This window comes from Thunnus maccoyii, chromosome 1 (assembly GCF_910596095.1).
Source record: "Thunnus maccoyii chromosome 1, fThuMac1.1, whole genome shotgun sequence".
Lineage (NCBI taxonomy): Eukaryota > Metazoa > Chordata > Actinopteri > Scombriformes > Scombridae > Thunnus > Thunnus maccoyii.
Genome location: NC_056533.1, coordinates 13,075,799 through 13,097,389, shown reverse-complemented (window position 1 = coordinate 13,097,389; position 21,591 = coordinate 13,075,799). Strand labels below are relative to the sequence as shown.

General features: G+C 41.6%; 1 protein-coding gene across 3 annotated transcripts in view; it reads right to left on the bottom strand.

The window, feature by feature from the left end:
- Nucleotides 1–2,409: 2,409 nt before the first annotated feature.
- The window catches only part of zgc:158464 (uncharacterized protein LOC791139 homolog), a 95,339-nt gene continuing 76,157 nt past the window's right edge, over nucleotides 2,410–21,591 (bottom strand). For 2 of the 3 annotated variants that reach the window (XM_042409403.1, XM_042409411.1), the window contains 3 exons: nucleotides 11,973–12,147; nucleotides 11,629–11,748; nucleotides 2,410–5,929 (listed from right to left, as the gene is read on the bottom strand). In XM_042409403.1, coding sequence (XP_042265337.1) covers nucleotides 5,743–5,929; nucleotides 11,629–11,748; nucleotides 11,973–12,147 — 482 coding nt within the window. In that variant the 3' untranslated portion in view covers nucleotides 2,410–5,742. Of the gene's footprint in view, nucleotides 5,930–11,628; nucleotides 11,749–11,972; nucleotides 12,148–18,071; nucleotides 18,219–21,591 lie in introns of all 3 variants that reach the window. The other variant, XM_042409393.1, reaches the window with a different exon arrangement.

Here is a 21,591-nt window from a genome sequence, read left to right as displayed (position 1 = left end):
GTGCCTTTTGTTGTCAAATGTCAGCACACTTCAAAGAAGTATTGGCTATATGTTATCTCTGAGGACCTTGCCTGATATTACAGTCAATCTTCTATATCCAACCTACTGTTAAAAGAGAGCTGATAAGTACATTTTGTACATGTTGACACTTTCATCACCTCTCCATCAAAATGTGTGAGGGACCTTCACTGAAATAAAGGTGATATTGCATTGGCTTGAGAGAGACAGGTGAATTTTAGTGTTACTCTCTTTTATAATAGGGGCTGTATTGCAAGCCAACCACCTTGAGGGAATAGAAATAATGGAACATTTCTCTGTCTATTCCCACCTACCATTTTATTTATTAAGATGAATATACTGCAGTCCCTCTTCATTAGGCTTTGCCACAGTTATCGCAAGTTTTGCCTGGATGTCTGCAACATACTTCAAGCCATTTGAATAGCTGTTAAGAGTCACGCTATTCATTGAGTGCTTTGTTAGACTTTCTCTGTGTCTTTTCTAATGACACGATGGAACAGGAAATGGCATAAACTAGAGAGATGCTTTCCTAATGAATGAAGCCGGGAACTTTGAAGCTGGCACAAATCTACCCAATTACTCCTACAGTGACCCGGGATTCAGGTAATAAGCAAGGTTCTGCACCATGTCATTATGGGCAATATGTTAAGCCAATAGAAATCATCAACACCAGACCTTTTGAAATGGCGTAAGAGCCCCTATAATCAAGCCTTCACAGACAACCAGAACAATAGCAACACTATTCTCTCCCAGCTGAAATCCTCAGACGTGCCAGAGGAGGAGAAAGGGATGGAGTTGGTACAAAGCCCTCCATCCACTTTTGTCTTTGTGAAAGGAGGCAACTCACGTGTTATTAACATACAGTCTGTTACCTGAGATTGCTTTCTACCCAGCGTGACTGAGCAGAATATGAAATGAGCTTCGGATGGACACAAGGCCATTTTATCCCCTTGTGGCCCATTGCTTTCAAGCCAAGCTTTTATTCGTCCCCTTCTTTTTCAGCACTCTTTTTTTTTGTCCACAAAAGCTTCTTTGATGCATTTCATCCCAGGTGCTTTAACCCTTGATGGAGCTTTTCCGGAGCAGAGGGAGAGGCAAAGACCGTGCAGAAACCACTGGGAGCTTGAATGGAAACTCGAAATAGCAACTTCACTTCTTGTTTTGTCTGAAGTTGTTTGATTTGATTGAGTCAAGGGAGATATGTGAAATCAAAAGCTACATCTGAAATGGCAGCATATTCTCAAAACTAATTCAGTGCATACTATCAAACGACCCGAGAGGCTGTGGATGTTTCTGCATTTCATTTCATCAACGCTCTGCCTGCAGTGCTTTTCCTGAATGGCTGCCAGTTGTTTTGTGGCCAAAGTGTGCTATGTAAAACGTGTTTTTGCTGTCACAATGGAACAGTTTCTAAAGCGATTTTAGGGTAAGGGATTAGGGATTTCACTGTTAAAATTGCGTTCAACAGTGCTGCGCAGAGCTCGGCTGAAGCCGTTTCATTTACATGGAGCAGTAACAACCCTGAGGGTCTGATAGTTTGTAAGTATCGTAGTGATGTGTCTGGCTGAAAAATATCCACAATCACAGTGCAGTCCACTGTGCCTAGTGTGTTTTTATCTATGCCTATGAATAATGTAACCCACTTGGTATCTATCACTTTACACATCATCATTTGTAAAATACATATTTAATATCCTGTATGCTTTTGTTTTTCTCCATCAAGTGTCTTCCATTCACTCAGACATTGTATTCGCTTGCAGACCAACTTAAACACAATAATACCTTCTTTCCTAGTTTATTTTTTCCCAGTGACAGATGGGGGTAATTGCAGATGTACAATCATGGATAGGGGGAGTCATGGCTTTTGTTAAATCTAGTCTATTAGAGAGAGTGACAGACTATAAGAAACAGACCAACCATTGAAAATCAGTAATACTTCTCTGTCTCTCTATTGTTGGTGAGAAAAAAAGTCCTCTGGACCTGCGACAAATGCCAAGAATAATACTGATTTACACTTCATTAAATTTCCAGTGTGGAAAAAAATAGCCAATGTGCATAAAATGCTGCTACTTTATTATCAAAAAAAGCAAGATTGTGATTACTGGAAGCAGGGAACCTAATTGTAGGAAACATGGACTAGCAACCTTGATTTTGGCTTGCCTAGAGAGGTAGAAACATCAAGCAAATCCCACTGGGATGAACAACAGTGAAAAAAAAAATTACAGGACTGTGCTGCAAAGTGGATCAATAGAGAACAACAACTGCTGGAGTACTGGCTTGATAATAGCTCCAGCGTTCTGTCCTTGACTCAAACAATGGTCGCTCTTCACTATTTACCAAAGGTTTTCAACATGGTAGCTGGCGTTGGTCATTAAAGCATCAGGGCACACGTTTAACTCATAAACCCAATTTTATTTCGTTTTAAACTTGATGCCTCTATGTCCCCACACAATACATTCAGTATATACATTTGGCCATGAGGGACTGTACAGAGATATGTTATAGTAGTGCATACATACGTGGCACGAAAATGTACACAAAGGAAACTCATACATGCCACTTTACCACAGTAAAGTGATACACAAGATACACACGGGGCAAGTCAATGGCTGATGGCTGCTTACACCAGTATACACACATACGCACCTGCATATACACACAAACACTGTTTTATGCATGCACAATTGTGTGTCCACACAGACACACACACACACACACACACACTCACACAAACACACACATTTTAAGACACTTCTGAGGGAGGAGAAGGGCTCTTTCATGTTCTCATAATAGAGATATACGGATGTGAAGAGTGTGTCTGCTGATTGCAGCAAATTCCTCCCTCTGTCAGAACACCTTCCCCTCTGTCTCTCCCTTATTCTTCCCCTCCACGTCTCCTGTTTTCCCTTTCTCCAAAGCTAAGGCCTCTATCTAGGCAGTGCGGCCATCATACGCAGGCTCTTTCCTATGGTAGAGTAATACTCATCAGCAGCAGTAACTAAATAAAGAGCATCTACTGTCAACATTTGATCTCTTAAACATGGAACATTCGGAACATAAAGGATACATCACACATATAGTTTATTTAATTTGCATTTCTTCTTAGGATATCTTCTCTCAAGGAAATACATAGGTCCACTTCCACAACATACTGTCTCCTAATAAAGCTGCATGAGGTTGCCTCATCACATGATCAGACACATGACATACTTATCTGATGACAGTGACATCTGTCTGCTCACTTACTGCACCAACAAAATAAACATCTGCGTACATCCCACTTTCTCCAAACTATTTTTACTAATCAGGTCATTCTGCTGATTACTTTTCTTCCAGGTGGACATTTTGTACCATCACGTTTGTCATAAACATTTGGTGGAGGCACACACTCCAATCATTTTTCCCTTCAATGACTGCAGTTTAGGTTTGCATAGCACATAATGGAGATATAGTCAAAGCCAAAACTGATTTGACTTTGTTTATACAATGGTCATGCTTGCTTCAGCCTCTAATTCCTGGTGTCAGTAATTCTCAGCTTGGACAAAGCCCCCAAAATTTCCATTTTACTTGGATTTGCTCATTAAACCATTTTATCAAGTGAATTTTGCCACTCATAAGACTGACGAGGATTTCCTCTGAAGAGCCAGTTTGATCATACAAGCATTAGGCACTCTCATTAGACTCAGTTCACGGTGTAGATACTGCTGGCTTGTACTTTGTGTAAATGCTGTTACTTGCTGTAATTGGTCAGCAATACATTGTGGTTTATTAGGCTAAAAGACAGACATGTCAGTCCTATGAATCGCCAAAATCAAATGTGGTTAATGAGTGAATACAAGAGGAAATGAAAATAAGTGAGTCATATCAGTCAAATTCTAGTTTCTTGAGTTCAGGGGAAAAAAGCAAATCTCTGACAACCAAAGAGGTTCAAGCAAAGGCTGTCACCAGTTTGTACCAGCAGGGTAAAATACACACTGGAACTCAGAAAGTCGCATATGCATACCTATACCGTACGCAAGAACATGTTGGACACATGCATACGTGCATTCACTCACATTCACACATGTATGCACATCTGGTAATAAAGAATAGATGGTAGAGAGGTTTAATGCTGAGGAAGTATGACAGGTCGAAGGTAGGTGTTTTTCCGGTTTGAACAGGCTGCGCTGTGATTGGTCCAGAGGAATTTGCAATTGTCTCTCACGAGAGGCTTGACAATCCCGTTGGTCAGGAGACGCCATGACTGGAGTTCCAAAGCCAGGCCACCGAGGCAAACGTGCATTTAGCAGAACTTGATACAACAAAAATGCAAAGCACCACAGTAAAAGAGGCTGATGTAGTCCCAAAAAACACGATCACATCGGCACACAACGATGAGGGCGAGGGGGCCGACGGGCCATCACAAAGGAGTAACACATCAGTAATAATTACCCCAGAATAAATTACAGTCACAGAACAATCGTTAAAAGCAGAATTGGAAATCAGCTGATCTAGAGGACTGATTTGACCCATGCATTATAAGGCATTAACCAAACATTTGTTACTGACATCACACAGTATCATATTAGTGACTATACATACAATTGCTGATCTGGAAAATCTGCTTATGTTTTCATAAAAAAAAAAAATTGGATTAACTGTATAAAAAAAAACCAAAACATATTCCTAAACTAATGCTGATGCAATTTTGAGGGAATTGGGAATGTCGAAGGGAGGGCAGATCGATGTCTGCAATCCCATTGTACCTATTGATCTGCAGATGGGCGAATGAAATTGATTTTCTGAGGTAGACAATGCAGGCATATTTCATTCTCCCGATGCAAAGCCATTCTAAGCAGGGGTAGCGGGGGTAATTTGGTCCATTTGGACAGGCTCTGGTCTCTAGCCTCAGCCAATTGTACTGTGTCAGATGGGTTGACCCATCCATCATGCTCTCCTGCCTGTCTCACCACTATGGTACTTACACTGTCATTGGTGTGATACACCCACTCAGTGATGGATAGCAGACAGCATGTACTATGACAAGATAGAGAGATCAGTCTGCACAGCTCACAGGCCTGTTGTTTCCGAGCAGCTGGGGACACACCATTCATACAAGGCCGGTTTATTCAATATCCTGGCCACTGTATGAGGCCCATGTGGACAATATCCCTCAACATGCCTCATAAATGTCGCTTCGCTTACACGGCTCTTACAATCTTCAAGTCCCCTTGAAATACAATTACTCGTACAGTATCAACAGAGCCTAACCAAATGAGAAAAGTCCAACAAACTCCTACACAGTTGTCATGATGTGCACTCTTAGGAAAAAAGGTACAACATTTTATGATAAAAGGTACATCCCAGTGACAAATGCTATGTTGTGTACCTTTCTTTGAGTGTTAAGTGCTAAGGGAAATCAGCTCAAGAATCAATGAAATGATGTTCCTCAGATAGTCAGTCTGTGATGTCATGACGTGGGTGTCTGTCATAAATAAAATAAAATAAAATAACAAAAGACTTCTGCAACACTGAGTCTGTATGTATGAGATAGTATGCAGTAGGCCTTCAAAACAGGTCTGGAATCTGTCGGCCAGTGAGGTGAGTCAGAATCAGCAGTTTGGGATGCCACTGTTTATCTTCCCATGAGCCTGTAGGGCTCTGTTACGAGGGACAGGAACTTTGGAGCCACAGGGTGGCCCAGTGAGTGCTGCAGGGGCCGACGCCTGCAGGTGACCCAGAGCACTATAGTGTCCTGATGGCTACGGGGTAGAGCAGGGACATGTGTTCGGCACCCTTGATGGGCAGCTTGCGGCTGGAGTAGAAATGGATGATCTCGGGCACGCTGTCGAAAGGGCAGCTGTTCTGGCCTAGGATGTACTTGTTCTCCTTGGTCCGTGACAGCTTCATGTGCATGAAGCCCTGGCTGCTCCTGGGGACAGAGGAAGACAGAAGAGAGGGCCAGAAAAAATGTTTAGTTCTATTTGAAAAAACTAATTTAAAGAGCTTTAAAAAGCTTGTATAAACAGAGCACTACACCTTGACAGCTCCTTTCTCATCTACTCCCACAGTAGCTGTTCCCTACAGTACGTGACAGTGTTCTGAATGCTGGATTACCTCTGATAACTTTGGGGCTGTCTAGGGATGATTAAAAGGCAGGTTGCTTAAGGTGCTGGGTTTCACATGCGGAGCATAAGGATGAGGCTAATGAACCCCCAGGATAAATCACTTAAGCTACAGCTATAAATGCAGAGAAAATTAAAAGCTCCCTGTGTGTTTCTAGGAGCCTTCGATCAATACATTTTACATCTTGCCAGTAATCTTGCTTTAGAATAGAAAATTACTTTTTTGGAGTTGTTCAGTGATGCAACAGTAAGCTTTAGCAAGGAATGGATACAAAACTAATGTTCCCTATAACTTGCTGTAAATATACTGTTTTGATCGTTTGTCTTTACTAAATACATTAGCATAATAGCTTTTTCAATCTGCAACTAATGCTTCTAGCAAGTTATGATTGCCCTATCCATAAACTATGCACTCACTGGCTGCAAGTGGGCATTATGGCCTGTCATCAACATAATGTGCACCAGTTCACGAAACCTACTTTCTGTTATATGTTATTTCATTACTTTTGCTTAATGTGAAATGAAACCCATGTTGCTGAAATGCAAAAAGAAAAACAAACAAAAAAACTGGCAACAAAGACAGAACTTTTCAATTACACTGGAAGAAAAAACAAGGATATAAAAACATTAGCCCTTCAGGTACATCAGGTAAGCACGAGAGCTGCAGACCCCATTGACTTATGGGACCAGTCAGTGTTATCTGCACTTTACATTCTGGTTGCGTCAAAGATGTTGTGGAAAAGGACTCTCGTGAGGACTGCACACATGCAGGATAAGTGTTTACAAGGTGTTTAGCAGGGGAGACATTATTTAATCTCTTAACAAAAAGATGATGTGGGAATAGCCTATGTGTATATATATAGCAACAGATAAAAGCACACATTTCTGTTTTGGTGAGATGCAGTGAAACACAGCATCAGGGTGGTCAAGTCAAGTCACATTCCTTGCTTGTTATTTCCCATATATTTGTATTTCTATTACTCCTTATTAAATTGACAGTAAAACACAAGTAAAACGAACAAAATCAATGTTTTTTAGGTCAGTGAATATATTCCCACCATAAATATATGCATATATTTGTAGGTATGTCCATTATCTTTGATGAACAGGAGCAAGCAACTGGGCTTTAGGCACCTTAAACATAAGGAAAGTCCATTCTTTACTTATCTCGTAATTGCATGTGTAAACCCTGCGGTTGTGTTCTCCCCCTGATGCACAAAGAGAAAGCGGCACAGAGATAACAATGAAGTGGGGGAAACAAAGCTAAGTGTGTACAGGGTTCAATTTAAGGACATCCATCAAAAATAGAAATACATTGTGATTTCTTCCTGTGAGTCTATTCTTTATTTCAACAGATCAGGCCAGTCCTCATCTGTTCTGTGTATGGCAGCTGATGGAGAATTTTTCAAATATGTCAGTGCTAACATCTTTTTTTTTTTAATATGGGAGCTTAGGTAGACAGCTGCAGGCTTGCTCGGCTATAAAATTGAAGTAAACACAACTATCAGACTTCTCCATTACTCTGCCTCTGGCTTCGATATTTTGAGCATGTCATTAACAACTTCATCATGATTTGAGTAGAGCAGGACAAATTTCCCTAGCCACAGGTCTCTACAATCCTATGATTCAGCGAGTTGTGCCAGGAGAGCTCATTTTAAAAACATCTTCCCTGCAAAGTGCATTTGATGAATCCTCGTGCAGTGCCCTGGGAGACAGGCGTTAGGTTACACAGAGGCGCACTTAAAAAGGCAAACACATCAATAGCATCATTTTTAGATTCCCAACTGATTTTCCAGTCAGTGTTCAGGGTTGCTTATCATGTTACAGTCCTGCAGAGACAGAAACCAGGACAACAGAGCAATACAGCAGAGCTGTTGATAAAATGAATATGGGGCTATTTTTGAGAAGACAAGCCTTTGTGGTGTTATCATATCCCTGTGTTTGTGGGCTCCTGTTGTCTAATCAGGATTAATCTCACTGGGGAGGTCTGCTGTCCTGTTTATTGAGGTTTATGACTTTGATTTGAACCCCGTAGTCCTCAGAGCAGGAACAGCCAGACAGCAATCACTGCTTATCTCTACCTTCGAGATATTGGATTGCTCCATGAATGATGCTCTCAGTGTTATGAATCTATGGCATCAGAAATGGCAGATATAATCCGCCAAAAGATAATGATCCTTGGCAGATGCGATGACCTTTTTAAGCATTACTGGGCATCAGATATCCTGTGCGCCCATTATTTCATATGAGAACAAATTGAATGAGTCTACTTGGGATGATCCCTACCATTCTGTAAGACATGATTGATGAACAAAAGAATATGGTTAGTAGTGTAAAGCAGCCTGTAAAGTTTAAGAAACAAAACCTAGGTCCAGTCTACTTGATGAACAAAATAGGAGGAAAAACATCTGAGCAGAATATTTGTTTTTTAACTTAGACTGGCTAAATAAGCTTAAAAAAGCCAGAATCAATATTGTTTTTGATGTTGTCTTTTGTGTCTGAATATGATCAAAACAGAAACTATAAAACCTTGAAGTGTGTCTGGATTAGGAGTTACATTTGCAGATGCTTTGGGGTTTTGCTTTCAGTTGGTTGTTTACTTCCCCCTAGCTTGTGCTCAAGCATCAAACAGATTTCGTTGTATAGATTTTCTTCATTCACGAACAATTTCTCTGTTCAGCCAGTGGACACATGCTGTGTGGAATCTGTCATGGGGTGAGAAACCGGATGACACTGGGCTCTGAGAGACTTGTGAAGGGTTTAATATGTTTCAAACAGCTAAAAGGGCTTTTATCCAAAAAGGAAAAGGCAGAGAGAAAGGGAGGGGCAGAAAAGAGGGGTTAGGAGGGCACAACAGACAGAAAATGCTTTCCATCAGGCCAGAGGACTCTTGAGGCTGGGGGTCTCAGCTACGTCTGTCTTTATCAATAATGCAATACACATCCGTGCCACTGCATGGCCTTATACATTTTTCAGCAACCTCGGACATGGAGGATCTTCACCTTAGGTTTCCGCTCATTTTCAGTGGCAGCTGGGGGAAACGGGCTTGTGTGAGCCGGCTGAACTTAGAGTCACCTCTGCCTGTGGTGTGGTAGCACCTGTCTTTCCCACCAATCAGCCCGCTGATTGTTTTCTAGGCTTTATGTGACTGACGCCAAAGGCACAAGATGTGCACACAAAGAAGCACAAAGCCTCAAGAAACATTTGCTATGCTATTTTCTAACATGAAACATAACTAACATAACTATAATTTACAACTTATAAATCCAAGAAAGAGAAAATGAAAAAAAATCTATCCATCTGCACAAAATGGCGTGTAGTATTAGGTTCAATAGCCTATGTTTTAACTGTGTTAACCCTTGGAGGCTCCTATGTCTATTACTTTGGCTTTTGCCCTTATCAGTGTTAAGCCCACCAACTGTATGGGTAACCAATAATGGGGGAAACCATAGCCTCCACATGGCGGGGAGGGCACCTACACTGGTTAAAGGTCCAGGCTGCAGTTCCCATTGAGCCGCATAGATTAAACAAGTAACACAATATTCCCCAGATTGATTTATTTCTCTTTTTTTTACTTTACAAACAGCTATTACGGGTCCCACAGAAGTCTTCCCATGATTCGCTTTTAGTTTCTCAAATCAGCCTTTCGGTTAAAGAAGCAGGAGATGGTCTGAATCCCCCAGGTCCTTCCCTATCATCAGCTTAAATAGTGCAGCTCATTATTGAGGGTCAGCTGGACAGCTGTGGGATGTGAATAAGTCTACATGAATTTTACTAAGCCCATTATTGAACCAGAGGGTTAAATTGTGTGATTTATTTTAAACCACACAACTGAATATTGAAGCTAAATTATTCTGTTCTTATTATTGCCTGGTTGAGTTCAATCTGTGCAAGTTTCAGACACATGCAAGTGTCAGCATGTTTTTTCCAGCGCCTTCTGGTCTTCCTCCTTAAAAACTTTAGGAAGCTCCTAAATTGCTTATTAGAGGTGATATAATCAACTCCTGTTCCTGCATTATCACTCCCTATATCACAAATAGAAAAAAAAAAACATTTATACTATGTACACTGAAGACATGGGTCAAGTTACATATTTCAAATGAAAGAAAATTCTGTATAATGTACTCCCAACAAATATTCACTCCCTTTGCTGCAGTCATTTGATCATTTATCACAGAAAAAATCCAGCATGGCACTAGTTGTCGCTTAGATAGAAGATGAAACTGTGATTGCTAATCATGGGCCATTTCTGTGTTTGTGTGTGTGTGTGTGTGTGTGTGTGTGGTGCTGGACCATATGTTCTGGTCTTCTTTTGCACTTCACAGATATTTATCAAGGGTGTCCCTATAGGCCCTAGCTGTTTTGAGTGATAAATAATCGATTCCCAGGCAGTCAGAATTTCAGTATAGCAGGTCGGCAGTCCGGCGGTTAGTACGGCTTTTTGCCAGTCAGTAGGGCAGAAAAAGAAGCATCACACAAGCATAAGCTGATGATCAGTCATTGGGCCTGGAAGTTAGACAGGCAATGGGCTACAGTAACATGAAGAGAACTGGAGCAGCAGTGAACAGCATTATGTTTCCCTGCCAAGATATACAAGCCTCCAGCTAGATGAGATCTGCGGTAATAACAAAGGCTAATCAATGTCTCTCAGCGTATTAGAGTTTCATCTCATCTCTGAAGGTCATCATGGGGCTGTGGAGATTTTTCTAAATGTCATATGGTTGAGTCTGCCCTCAAATGTAAAATGGACCGTATATAAACTAAATGTGAAAAGACCACTTGTCAACAAAGATATTATGATTTCATAGCTGATACCTCAAGCAAATTCACCACAGTTGGTTTTGACAAGTTTTCAGATGGCCACAAAATGTCTAGTTATGTTTTGGAAACTGTTGCCATGGCACCTTGTCCTGACACCCAATAGTGAAAAATCATCAAGCCAAACCCACCAAAGCCGCACGCTCCAGTCAAAAGAATGGGATGTGACTGTGCTTGAGCCCTTCAAGCTAGAGTAACTTCTACCAAATGTCAGACTAGACTAAACCAATCAGAGTTGCTCCTTTGAACCCTCTGCTGCACGTGGCAAGGATCTGGGGTTGCTGATGAAGGGCACCGGTAACTGAGTTGTGGGCACATCAGCAAATCAAGGAGCCCACGGTGTCAGAGGGGTTACCAGGGGGAAGTGGAGGACAAGGGACGGGCAGTATGTAGGTGGGAACTAAAGGTCTGAAAGGTGAAAATTATTACCATACTGAAAAGCTAGAGTCAGCAGACTACTGGGGCACAAGTATACAAAGATGTTAGACTTATCCACTACAGTATGTGTGCCCCACCAGTACAGAAAGCATGTGTAGCAGCTGTACTTCTTTGGCTTTACATCTCTCTGGTATGTGAGTATCTATTGTCCTGTTGCAATTACTTTTTCACCAAGCTATCATGTGCATGTGTGTGTGTGATCATATTGTTTGTGACTTGTTTGTAAGGAAAAGAGAGTTGCTTTTCTTACTTAAGGGAGAGAGAGTAGTCATTCTTGCTGGTCTCGCTGTTTCTCACCAGGTAGCTGGCCTCCTTACACAGCCTGAGCAGGGACTCAGCATCTGTTCGGCTGATGGCTCCATGGTACCAGCTACAGTAAACAATGAGGAAAAAGGGAGGAGAATGGAGGAGGAACAAAACAAGTGGTCAGAACAAGCAGAAAATAGTATAAAGGAAATGAAACAACAAGTGTCAAACCCGCTCACTAACACAAAACGAACAAAAGGGCCTTTCATCTCCTTTTAGAACAAAGCCGTGTACTTGAAATCATGTAAAATTCCAGACATAATTAAGCAACACCAAGATCAGACTCACAACTGGCTTTCCAGGGGCATGGTGGGATCAATGCGTTCCCCGAGAGAGGAGCTGCAGTGGTCCAGTGAAGTCATTTTGGTGTTTACCAAACAGCCACTGGAGTGCCGCTGCAGCGGGCGAGTTTTCCCCTCCTTGGTGGGTGACATTCGAGACTTCTCTACACCATCAAACTGGACTGTAATATAAAGGGAAAAAAAACAATAGTTGAAAGATTTTATTCTGGAAGGATATAATTTATATTTGTAGTAAGACCACTCACAACTCTGATAACAACACAACAAAGGCATGTATGTACACTTCAGTTAGACTTCAGGTAAGGTCACTTAAAAAAAAGGCTAGTGCGTTTAACAGGAAGTAGAGAATTGCAAACATTATGATGTAAATTGCTGTGAAATGTTTCTTCTAAACCTGACAGAGCAGTGAAGTGTGTGTGTGAGAACAGAAATCCTAATTGTGCATTTACACACACACACACACACACACACACACACACAAAGTTACACTTTGTGTAACTGAAGGGCATGTACACACAGTGGAGAGGCATAAATCAATCCTTCCCCACTGTGTACACATTCCAACAAGAGAAAACACACACACACAAACTTCCTCCAGATCACTGAAACAACCACAATTATCTTCTGTAAATACATCCATATATACCATAGTATGTAAGTGTGTGCAAAGAACACACACAAACACATATGCAGTTTCATACGAACACAGACACAGAAAAATTCAAATGCACACAGACAAGCAAACCAAATCCCACGCACCAGTACTGCAAGTTAAACATTAAACTGGCTTTTCAAAACTCTCACGGTCAACTGTGGACATGACAAGCTCTCTTGGCAACCTCACAGGGAAGTGTTTGATGGTATGCGGGGGCTGGAGGTGACCTGTGCTCATAACACGGACTGGCAGAGGTCACTGAGCAGCTTCACAGCCAATCAAGACACAGAAAAAACATTTACCGTTAGTTACCAAAGCTAACATGAGAACAAAGAAGATAATCTGCACAAGGACAAATTCCCACTTCTGAAATGTTGGACGGAGTAGTGATGTGGCCGTCTGTGTGTGTGTTTTCATGTGTGTTTTAGCCATTTTTCCTCCGTCATCCATCACTATAATTGATGTCACAGCACCCTTGGCTTTGGAAAGACCTATTTAGAGCCACTGACATGCTTCTTGAGCAGTAACGGAGGGCAGATTCCTGCACCAAACATATGACAAGCTTTAGCCAGAGATCGTTGTGCTGCTTAAAGGTTTAAGATCGACATATCAAAGCTGATCCCTCGATAGATGGAGTTAATGTAAGGAGCTGAAAGCCAATGGGCTGCCTCTATCTTCGCAGCTCCCTGTCATTAATGGCCAGTCTTGTGTCTGGCGTTTAATTACCCGGGCTAAACATGGAAGGCACTGTACAGACAAACAGGCACTGTGATCTTAACAAACATGTCGATGGAAATGGGCCTACATCTGTCTAGACTCTGCATTCCAGTTAGAGGATTGCATTACACTTTACGGTTTGTGAGCTCGCCAAGTGTTCCTGTACTGAGTGACACTGACAGTGTCGATCAGTCAATTTAGTCTACACTAGACAACACCATGTCAACAAATTTCATCAGGCTCGTTGAAACGCAGAAACTTCTGTAGAAACTGCAACAGATGTATACATTTACTTTATTAACATAGTTATGGGCATGTTTTCCTTCACATGTTTGGCTTTCTCCACTGCCAAAACATTATAAATGTTAAGAATCATTAACTCTCTAGTGCCAACAGGCTTCAACAGAGATTAATACAATTAAAAGTGAGTTACATGTATTCTATGAACCAGTAATACCACCAACTTCTACTGAGACAGTAAACCTGTGCTGGTTCTGCATCCTGAGATCTTGCAATGCAACACAGTCCAATGTATGAATGGTGAGACAGAGCACTGCTGTTTCAACTCCCACCACCAGGGGCTCCCCTTCACCTCCTCTCAACTCCGGGTTGAACTCGCTGGCCTTGAGCTCACTGATGCGTTTCCCTAAACATAAACTCATGGAAATGATCATTCCAAATGACTCCGTCTACCATTGTTATCTTGGCCTCTGCACGTCTCTTCGTTATAGGGCTATGGCTGAGTCTTAAAATGACAAATTGTACTGCTTCATGACAGCTGGGTAAATTGTGGCTCTAACCTCAGACCCATGGAAGAGTATGAGCTGTAGCTCCACTTCCTCAGGGTCTGACTCTTGGACTGAGCGGTCAAATGATGCTCCTGTGTTGCACATAAGTCCACGTGAAAGACATTATTAGTTCTCCACTTTTTTTCGTGCAGTCCATTTAAACCACATGCTGACAGCTGGGGAACACAGTGTGGGTAGGATGAACATACAGTATACAGTATGTGTAAGGGTGAGAAATAGCGTTTCCATGGAAACTGACCAAGGGGACAAGGGAGATGCATGTTTGCTCCGCTCATCCCTATCAACGCTGACAGATCACAACATGAAGATCTAGCCAATTGCTCTCTCTCCCTCCTTCGCTTTCAATTTCCCTCTTTCCTGTTTGCGTACGTCCAACCCTTCCTCTCTTTATTCTCCTCACCTTCTCTTTTGATCTTTCTATCTCACACACTCTCACTCTCCGTCTCTCTAACTCTGTCTTTTTCTCTGTTTTTGCATGTCAAGGACAGAAAAACATAGAGGAAATTGGACTGTGGAAGAATGCTCGAGAGACAGAGCGGTAACAGCTTTGATCTGTTATCTCTGCTGTTTTTGATGGTCCTAATGTTGGGCTATCAGTCACTGATCATGTCTGTTCCTGTAATAAAATTGTTATACTTTACATATTTACATTATATGATCATATTCAAAATAGCTATAAATTGTACATTGAACATTATATGTTTTTCTCCCAGTCCACCACTGGTGTGAACATATAATGCTGGAAAAGGTATCTGCTTGTGTGTCATAAGGATGGATGTTGCTATCTCTCAGTGTATCTACAGCCCACTCAACCATCAGCCTGACCTCAGCTCTTCACATTTCCTCCATTCTCCCCGTGCCCACACTAATTCCTCCTCTTGCCAGGATTCAACACAATCAGTGCTTTTTTTTTACTTTGATTAAACCCTTTCTTCCCCCCTCCAACACCTAGGAAGGGATGAGTGGCTAATCTCAGTGGAGCTCACCCCATCAACCTTTCCTGTCAGAGCTGAGACTTTTCCAGAGGCAGAGCACATAGATCTGAAAGAAGAGTATTTTATTCATATTATTTGTTGTGTATGGACCCGTGTCTGCTTCGACTGCCAGCCATCTCACCAACACTAGCTTTAACCGTTGTAGAATTATGTTTTAAGGCTGAATATCAATGGGAGTGAGCCAAACTCATTCCACTTTCATTCTCTGGAGCACACAGTCCGAGACATGTCCGACAGGAGATTGACGAGAGGATTGGCCCAGAGGAGAACAAAAGCCCTGAGAGGCAGCTTAGAGAGAGGAGAGGGTGCACATACAGTATATCCAAGCGAACATGCACACACAAAGACAGCTACATAAATGTGCAGGGGCATCTGTGTGTGTCTTATCAGTATTGTTGCTTGTAAAGCACAGCAAATGGAATCTGTGTATCAGATTGAACTGTCAGTCAGATGGTGACTGATGGCTGAAAGACCTGCCCCCTTCAAACACATAGCTTCCTTTAGAGAGCTCTGTAAAAATAAAAAAATAAAAAACACAGAGGAGGTTGGGGAGGGAGAGTGTCTGAGAGAGGGAGCTGATTGGCTAGGACACAGATAAACACAGAGGTCAAAATGACATTTCCATAATCAAACTGCACCCAATTCACAACAGAAAGTGTTGCAATGTAATGCAGCAAAGCACAGCACAATACAGTGTGAAATAATGCTATAAAAACACACAAAGAGACACTTACAGTGAACATCTAACACCACAAAAAAATTAGTATTAAGGAAACACTATATATTGGAATTTTTAACTTTTCAAGGGTGTAAGGGTCACAATTTGGAAAACATAAATCCATGGAACCTCCCACTAATGAAGGAGGAACATCAAAAAAACAGTTACATCACTGAAGACTTTGAACAACCTTACTACTACGAGCCCCCTTCTGCACACACTCCTGAGAAAATGTCTCTAATTAAGCTAGCTAATTAATTCTCATTTACTAATGGTACTCCTATCCAAAAGGGTGACTAGTCTGAGGGGCGATGTGAGCCATCGACCGCTGTATTGTGAGGTGAAAATTAGGTTTTCCAGCTATGACGTGTGAAATGATTAACAGGTCTGCATAACATTAGAATGTGCTGCACGCTGAAAATAGTGCTCAGCGTGGTATGATACCCCAGGAACTGGTAACTTAAAAAAAATCACTCATTTTTAATAATATATTTTTAAAACCATGCTGCTAAATCCAGCTTGGAATATGCTTTCTTCATTATATAAATCCCAAAATGAAATTCTAACTGGGTTTTCCAAGACAAAAGAATGACCCTCCCAAGTGTCAGCTAGTGAATCTATTTAAAATTAAATCTGGATTTCTTTTAATTACTTTGTTTTTTTTTTTAGTGTGCTTAGCTTAAAGGAGAGGAAGGTAAGAGAAATTCTTCAAAGTCTGGGTAATTAATTCATGTCAAAAAACAAAGAGGAAAAGCTCTCATTATACTATGACAAAAGTGCCCTCCATTTATATGTAGATGTAATATCTGGACTGTCAAGCCGCATTTAAATTTTGATAATGAGGTGGAACGGATAAAGCAGATTCCCCTGAGCAGTAATGGATACTGGTTTTTTGCTGGTCTATATTAGAGCAAAAGACAACAGCCTTTTAACTCTGTACCCTGGCTGAGTCAATCTAGAGAGTGTAAGACAAGCAATCCTGTGTATCAAGGATGACTAATGTCCTGTTGTGTGACTGAGGGTATGCCTATATGCTGAGGTCAAGAGAGTGCATTGTAACTGTATTCACAGGGGTCGTGGAGGGCATCAGCCCCCCTGTGTCTGCCACTGTGACCTTTGACCTCAAAGATGTAGAGTGGGGCCATACTGGCTCAGACAGCGAGAGGATCACTTTACAGCTGGACGCCAATCTTAAACCCACTCACATCACAGAGGGAACCAGAACCTTTCCCATGGATTTATGGACATAAATCAAGTCCTTGCCCTGTCCTCGCCCACAGCACACAACGGTGTCCTCTTACATGGTCTCACTCTAAGTCTTCCCACTCTGCCAGGGGAAATCCCATTCCTGGCATTAGTTCTGCTACACGTCCTTCTTTTCCCTGGGTAATTACAGCAGAGAGCCTGTGGAAGGGCTTCAGAAATCAACTAATGGCTGTTTGAAAATAGCTTGTCCATTGTGTTTAATAAGATGGTAAATATGTCTAAACCTGAAGTGAAGTCGCTTCAAATGACTTTGATTTTTCACTTTATGTAAGCCAGTTGTAGAGAACAGCTAGAGAGACATCTGGGACAGTTATGAGTATGTTGACAAGAGGAAATGGGGGTCACAGCAAATGGCAATTACGCATGCAGAAGGCAGTTCAGCACAATTAAAACTAATGAGCCTTCAGCCCTAAAACCTGCACAGGAGTTAGTTATTTTCTGCCACATGTAATACAGATGGAAAAGTACAGTCATTACTAACACAATACCTAATGTCACATTATGCAGTGCTTCTAAAAGATGTAAATTATTTCAGTCAGTCAGCACTGACTAGCTAACCTTTTAACCAGGTGTATAGATAATGTCTTCTTATACTATATGCTTAGTTTATTTCTACAAATTCACTTATAAAAATTCAAGCCATCTGCTTAGAATACTGCATGTCCTGCTCAGGTGTCACTATCCAAGAAAATTAGCAGTACAGATGTGCAACAAATCACACTTAAATGTTACTGAATTAGTGGGAACACACACTCTTAACTAATCACACCGTTCATTAATGAGATCAGAAAGATAAATAACCACAATCAATGAAGTGGATGGATGGATGGATACAGGGATGGACAAATGGATTAATAGATGGACAGATGGATGGACAGGGGGATTGATGGGAGAGACGCTGGACAATGTGAACACCAACACCCACCCTGGTGGTGCTGGTCACAGGTTGTCTGTCCTGGCGAGGGTTGAGCTGTCTGGGAGGGAGACTCCAGCTCCTCCACTGGGGGAGGGCTGGTGTTGAGCTGCCCGACAGGAGGGGGCCACGGAAGGTCCTTGATCACTTTAATCTCTACTGCAAATGTCGCCCAAGTCACCAGAGGAGAGATGGAGGGAAGGAGAGGACAGCAACGAGAGGCATAAATGGACAACAACAAAGGGAGTGAAGGGGAAGTAATGACAGAAAACATACAGAATAAAAAGAAAAAAGGAGGCTAAGTGAAAAACAGATCAGAGCAGAAGATGCCAGCATTGTAGAAGAGAGCTGGTTATTGTGATTGAAGAATCAGCAGCAGCTGTGGACTAGAAAAGGGAGGAAAACAGCAGGACTGAAAAGGAAGTAAAGTTAGTTCTTTAAGCTGGTTCAGCTGGTTCCACATTGGATCCAGTTCCAGGTTGATCAAAATACTCAGGGCCTTAGGCTAAAGAACTTAAAATTAGATTTGAGAGGTGTCAGATTAGATAAGTGGATTTAATACTAGATTCAGATTCAGTAAAATGCCACTGAAACATTACTACCTGAAAATTTGGGAATTTTGGGCCTTCCCCTCTCCATTGGCCCAACACCAGCAGTCTGTCACCCAGCCTGACTAACTTAAGTCTCACCTTGGAATCTAGAGATGCACTAGAAACATGTCAATGCAAAGTTCTGAATCCCTGCTTTCACAATAAGTAATACACAAGGCGCTGTATCACTGACTTTACTAAAGAGGCAGGCCCCAATAACACATATTGTGCCTTTTAAGTGCAGACTGTACAGTATAGAACTGCCTTGAGCTCAGCTCCAGATACTCACTGATACATCATCAGCATACACTCTTTTGATATTCTTAGTACTGACTTTGAAAAAAAGACCCTAGGTCTCTGTATTAAGATAAACAGCAATGGAGACAATATCCTTCACTGGAAAGAACCTCAGAGCAATCCATCCTGGCAGTGGACACTCCCCAGGCTTTGCCCTTTAAATAATGTATGCCTCATGTCCAGCCGGGGTATAACCAGGGTAAATCGAGCGCGCTTGCAAAAGCATATCGGTCACTGAGGAAGGGCCACTTGTTAAATAGCTGAGGATACTTAATAAATGGGATGAAGAGGGGAATGTTATTTCATCTTTCAAGAGAAAACTAGCATTAGAGGCCAAGGATAATAAAGACACGTAGTCCAGCAATAGTAGCTTTGGAAAGCCGCTGCTCTCTGGGGAGACAGGAGGATCCTGCAGAGAAACAACCATCTGCTGTACTCGAAGAGGTTAAGAAAGTATGATTCTATGACTGCACTTGTACTTTTACACAGCTCTCACATAACAGATCTTCCAGCGAGGCAACAGACAACAAGGTTTTAATGTCACTGTCCATGGTGCTGGAGATGTTACTACAGTGGGTGAAATTAATGAAAAAGAAAGGGATTTTAGTGTACTTTCATCAGTCTGGTTGCTACTAGTGGCAGTTGCTGCCTTTAAAACACAAATAAAGAAGCCTCAAAACCAGTGACGGTTCTTGTAAGCTCCAAGAGGAAGAAGCAGAAACAAATTATGCAAGCCTACCCATTAAATTTGACCCAAGATTCCTCTAAGTTCACCTGTCAAACTAGAAATTCTTTAATGAAGAAGTAGCAGATATTAGACGTCAAGAAAAGTGGAAATATGGCCAGATGAAATTTAGCAAAGTGGGCCAAAACCCCAACTTCTCTATTAAATTCAAATGCATGCTGATGAATCAGATTGAGATGAAAGTATGGGATAACATTGGAATAAAAAAACCCTCCAGTGGTAGCTCACATTTCTGTCAGTCAAAGTGCTCTGAAATCATCAGTGTGACAGCTAGACTGCACATCATCCGTCACATCAGTCATGTAAGGGCAATGACAGCCTTATTTGATTCAGGAAGAAGTGCATGAATATAAGGAGACTAGCAACCAACAAGTCCTCCAAATTAAACAACCAAATAGGTCGTTTGACCATGAACTCCAGAACAACCCATAGGGGCTGCTTTTCTAATATGGGCCTCTATCGGCAGTAATGAGCAGGATGACATAATTTGTCTGTGCTTTCCAAAACCATTACACATCACTGTTAAAAATGATGATGTTTTATGGTGTGACAATGCTGTAGTTAAGGTCTGTTTATATTTAGGCACAAAAACTACGTTAGGGTTAGGAAAAGATCATATATAGGGGTAAAATGATCACCTGAAAAGTGGCGTAGGTTAAAGTTACTACTTCCTTAAAGTTCGGCAACCTTTGTCATCATGGCAACAGTAAACACCACAACAATCATAGTTATGGTTTTTAAACCGTCCGGACTCGCAGTTAGAAAACGCGACACTCATGGTTGGAAACTGGAAGTGAACAGTGGTCTTCTGCAGCTAAGTCCATTAGGTCTCCTTTTTGCAAGTTAGGATCTAACCGGCCACCCAACTCGCCAACTCTGGATATGGAAATTTTTCACCTTATACAGACGTCATCTGAACTTCTCCGGGTCATAATTACTATGGCTTCTGGATGGAACTGTCACCCAAACGTAACTATAGGTAATTTTTGGCGACTGACATTACGACCTATAGTGTCATTTTTATTGGGAGGACAGGCTCATGGCAACAGATAAGCAGATGTAAATCAGCCAGTGGATACCAAATACAGGGGCACACACACAGCGATAAGTTGTTGAAGACTTCCTTGAAAAGTCTTACTTTACTATTTTTGCTCATTATTCCTATTGGTTATAATGACATTTAATGTTTATTGTACTTTAATTAGAGTATTAATAACTTTGAGTTAATGACTTAACACAGTTAATAAATCTATATTTAACATTGAGATTTACTTTAATGATTGACAGCAGTTATTTTGTCAAGTTAAGAGTCACATATTTATTCAGAATAACATCCTTCATCTAAAGAGACTTGCTAAAGTGCTACTTCGGCTGTCTCAGATTAAAAGAACATGGGTGTATTCATAACCATTAGTGTGTCACAGTCTTGTATTGGCTGGCATCCAGGCTGGTTTTCAGTTGGAGGATGAGCATAATGTTATGGACTTGTCTGTCTTCCACCCTGCAAGGAATTGCAGTGGGGTGGTACAGGACATACTAATGAGAAGCAATATCTGCAAGCTAGATGAAGGGGGAAACTGGAGAATATTCAATCCGACAAGCAATTAAATAGCTGGGCCTGCCGTGTCAGGGGGCTAATCTGGAGAAAGGTGGCTGGAAGGAGGAGCTGGTTGCTGTCTATCCTGATGGGAGAGGTGTAGGGTGGTAGAGCTGCGAGGGAGGGACGGACACAGAAGGTCAGAAACTCTGGAAGATAATATAACTTCCTCTACTTTGGGGTGAAGTAGGGGACTCTTCCTATGAGATCAAAAGCCTAATACTCATTTCACATTGCAGATTAGCGTGTAATTGTTTGGGGAGCAGAAGCCTGCCTGCACTCTGCAGCCTCACTGTGAGGACG